The 2587-nt window shown below is 69.0% G+C and overlaps 1 protein-coding gene across 1 annotated transcript; it reads right to left on the reverse strand.

Moving 5' to 3' along the window:
- Positions 1 to 272: 272 nt before the first annotated feature.
- FOXD3 (forkhead box D3) lies at positions 273 to 1295 on the reverse strand. The gene is given in 4 exon segments (XM_039556550.1): positions 273 to 443; positions 445 to 509; positions 512 to 830; positions 832 to 1295. Coding segments are annotated over 4 exon segments (822 nt in total). The 5' UTR covers positions 1195 to 1295; the 3' UTR covers positions 273 to 368.
- Between the last annotated feature and the right edge of the window lie 1292 nt (positions 1296 to 2587).

Raw genomic sequence — 2587 nt, forward strand, 5'->3', positions numbered from 1 at the left:
TTTTTTTTCTCTCCAAAACTCTCTCTTTTTTTCCCTGTCCGTTCGTTTAATATTTAAAATTTCCCCCGCTTATTTCTTTTTTATACAATTTTTTTTTTTCTCGTTTGTTCGTTTATTTCGGATAAAACCGCTCGGAGCGCCGGAACCTTCAAAAAAAGTGAAAGTTCGCAGCTCCTAATCGCGACCGTCATTTCGCCTCTTTAGAAAAATAAAAACCCCGAAAGCAACGTCAGTGATTTTTGATACAAATATGTACAAGCGGCGGTGGCGGCGGCCGGTGCCCGCTGCTGCTCCGAGTCCGGCGGCCGCGGAGCCCCGAGGGGGCGGCCGGAGCTCCCCGGGGCGCTGCCGGGGGCTACCGCCCGGGGCTACTGCGCCGGCCACTTGGCCTGCACGGCGGCGGCGGGGGCTGCGGGCTGCAGGAACTGCCCCGCGATGATGTTGGGTAGGCACGCTGAGGATGGGGGCGATGGCCGCGGTGGTCCTGGCCAGCGCCAGCGGCTGGTGGCCATGAGGGCCGACTGCACGGTGACCGGCGGCCGCAGGAAAGTCTGCGCGCTGGCGGCCGAGCTGGCGGCAGGGACGCCGATGATGTTCTCGATGCTGAAGGACGGGCGGCTGCTGGGCTCCGACTTGACGATGGAGCCTGCGGCGCCCAGGCTGTTGAGCTGCAGCTGGAGGCTGGGGCTGAGCTGGGAGTTGAAGGCTTTGCGGCTGAGCTCGCTGGACGGCAGCAGCGGCACGGCGGGCGGCAGCATGGGCCCCACCGGGGGATGTAGGGGTACTGCAGCGGCGGCCGCGGCCGCCGCGGGGTGCGTGTAGGCACCGGGGGTGCAGCCCGTAGGGGCGGCCGTAGGGTCCGGCCAGGCCGTAGGCGCCGAAGCCCTGCATCATCAGCGCCGTCTGGTCCCGCAGGTGCTCCTGCTGGTGCCGCTTGAACCGCTTCCTGCGGCGGAGGAAGCTGCCGTTGTCGAACATGTCCTCGGACTGCGGGTCCAGCGTCCAGTAGTTGCCCTTGCCCGGGTTGCCGGGCTCCCGGGGGATCTTGACGAAGCAGTCGTTGAGGGAGAGGTTGTGGCGGATGCTGTTCTGCCAGGCGGGGAACTTCTCCCGGTAATAGGGGAAGCGGTTGCTGATGAACTCGCAGATGCCGCTGAGCGTCAGCTTCTTCTGCGGGCTCTGCAGGATGGCCATGGTGATGAGGGCGATGTACGAGTAGGGCGGCTTTCACCAGGCTGCTCTTGGGCTTGCTCTGCCCCGCCGCCCCGCTGCCGCCGCCGCGCTCGCCCCCTCCTCGCCGCCCCCCTTGCCGCCCTCGGCCGCGCCGCCGGGGGCCGCCCCGGCCGGGCTCCCGCTGCCGCTGCTGCCGCTCTCCGCGGCCCGCCTCCCGCGGGCAGCGCCAGCTCCGCCGCCTCGTCCAGCGGCAGGCGCGGCAGGGCGGCGGGGGCTGCCGGCCTCGCCCTCGCTGTCCTTGCCCGGCCCGTCGTCGCCCTCGCCCACCCACGTCGATATCCACATCCTCGGCCGCCGGGACGGCGGGCCGGACATGTCGCTGGCGCTGCCGCCGCCGACAGGGTCATCCCCGCTCGGCGGACGGGGCGCGGCGGCGGCGGCGGCGGGGCCTCCCGCCCGCCACCGGCTCCCCCCGCGCCCCGCTCCCGCCGCTCCTCCGACCGGCCCGGGGGCTACACCCGAGCGGCCCGGCTGCGCCCCGCGGCGCCGTCCCCGCGGGGCATGGGGCGGCCGCGCCCGCTGCTCTCCCGTCCGCGGGGCTGCCCTGGCCGCCCGGTCACCTCCCGCCGCCGGGCATCGGGCTTCAGGCGGCGCCGCCGGATCCCGCCCGCCTCGATGCGCGCCCCGCGGGCGCCGCGCATGGGGCCGCTCCGCGGGCCGCCGCCGCTCCACCGCTCCGCTCCGCGGCCGCGCCGCGCACCGCTCCGCCGCCCTCCGCGCCGGCTTTTTTTTTTTTTTTTTTTCCTCCTCTTCCCTTTTCCTCCTCTGATCTGGCTTTTTTTTTGGCTGCTGTTTTTTGCCCCCTCGGCGGAGGGAGGGGACGGAGCTGCCGGCGGCCGGGCGGGCGGGGGCAGGAGGCCGGGGGTCGCGGGGCCTCGCTCGCCACTTTGGCAGCGCGGCGGTCCCGACTGCCTGATAGATTACTTTCCCGTTAAAGATATACTCGGAGGCGGCTCCACGTGACCGCCTGACGTCAGGCGCCCCGCTGTGAAGTCATGCAAAACTCGAGTTGTTTCATGGACTGTCAACAAAGACCGGCGGCGGCTCCGCTCCGCCCGCCCCGACGGGGCCCGACGGCACCGGCACCCTCCGGCCCCCGCGGAAAAGTTGCCGCACCGGGGCTCGCCGCCGCCCGCCGCTCTCGGTGCGCCGGGCCTGGAGCCGCCGCTCTCCGGGTGCTCGGCAGCGCAGGCTCAGCGGATGCGCCGCCGCGAGAGCGCTTAAAAGCACCAAGTTTGGGCTTTGAAACCACTTTTCCTTGGGTTTCTTCTTTTCTTTTTTTTTTTTTTTTTTTTTTAATTTTTTTTTCCAGCGGCAGTAGCACCAGCTGGGAACGGAAGATCAGAGAATAGCT

Source organism: Corvus cornix, chromosome 8 (assembly GCF_000738735.6).
Source record: "Corvus cornix cornix isolate S_Up_H32 chromosome 8, ASM73873v5, whole genome shotgun sequence".
Taxonomy (NCBI): domain Eukaryota; kingdom Metazoa; phylum Chordata; class Aves; order Passeriformes; family Corvidae; genus Corvus; species Corvus cornix.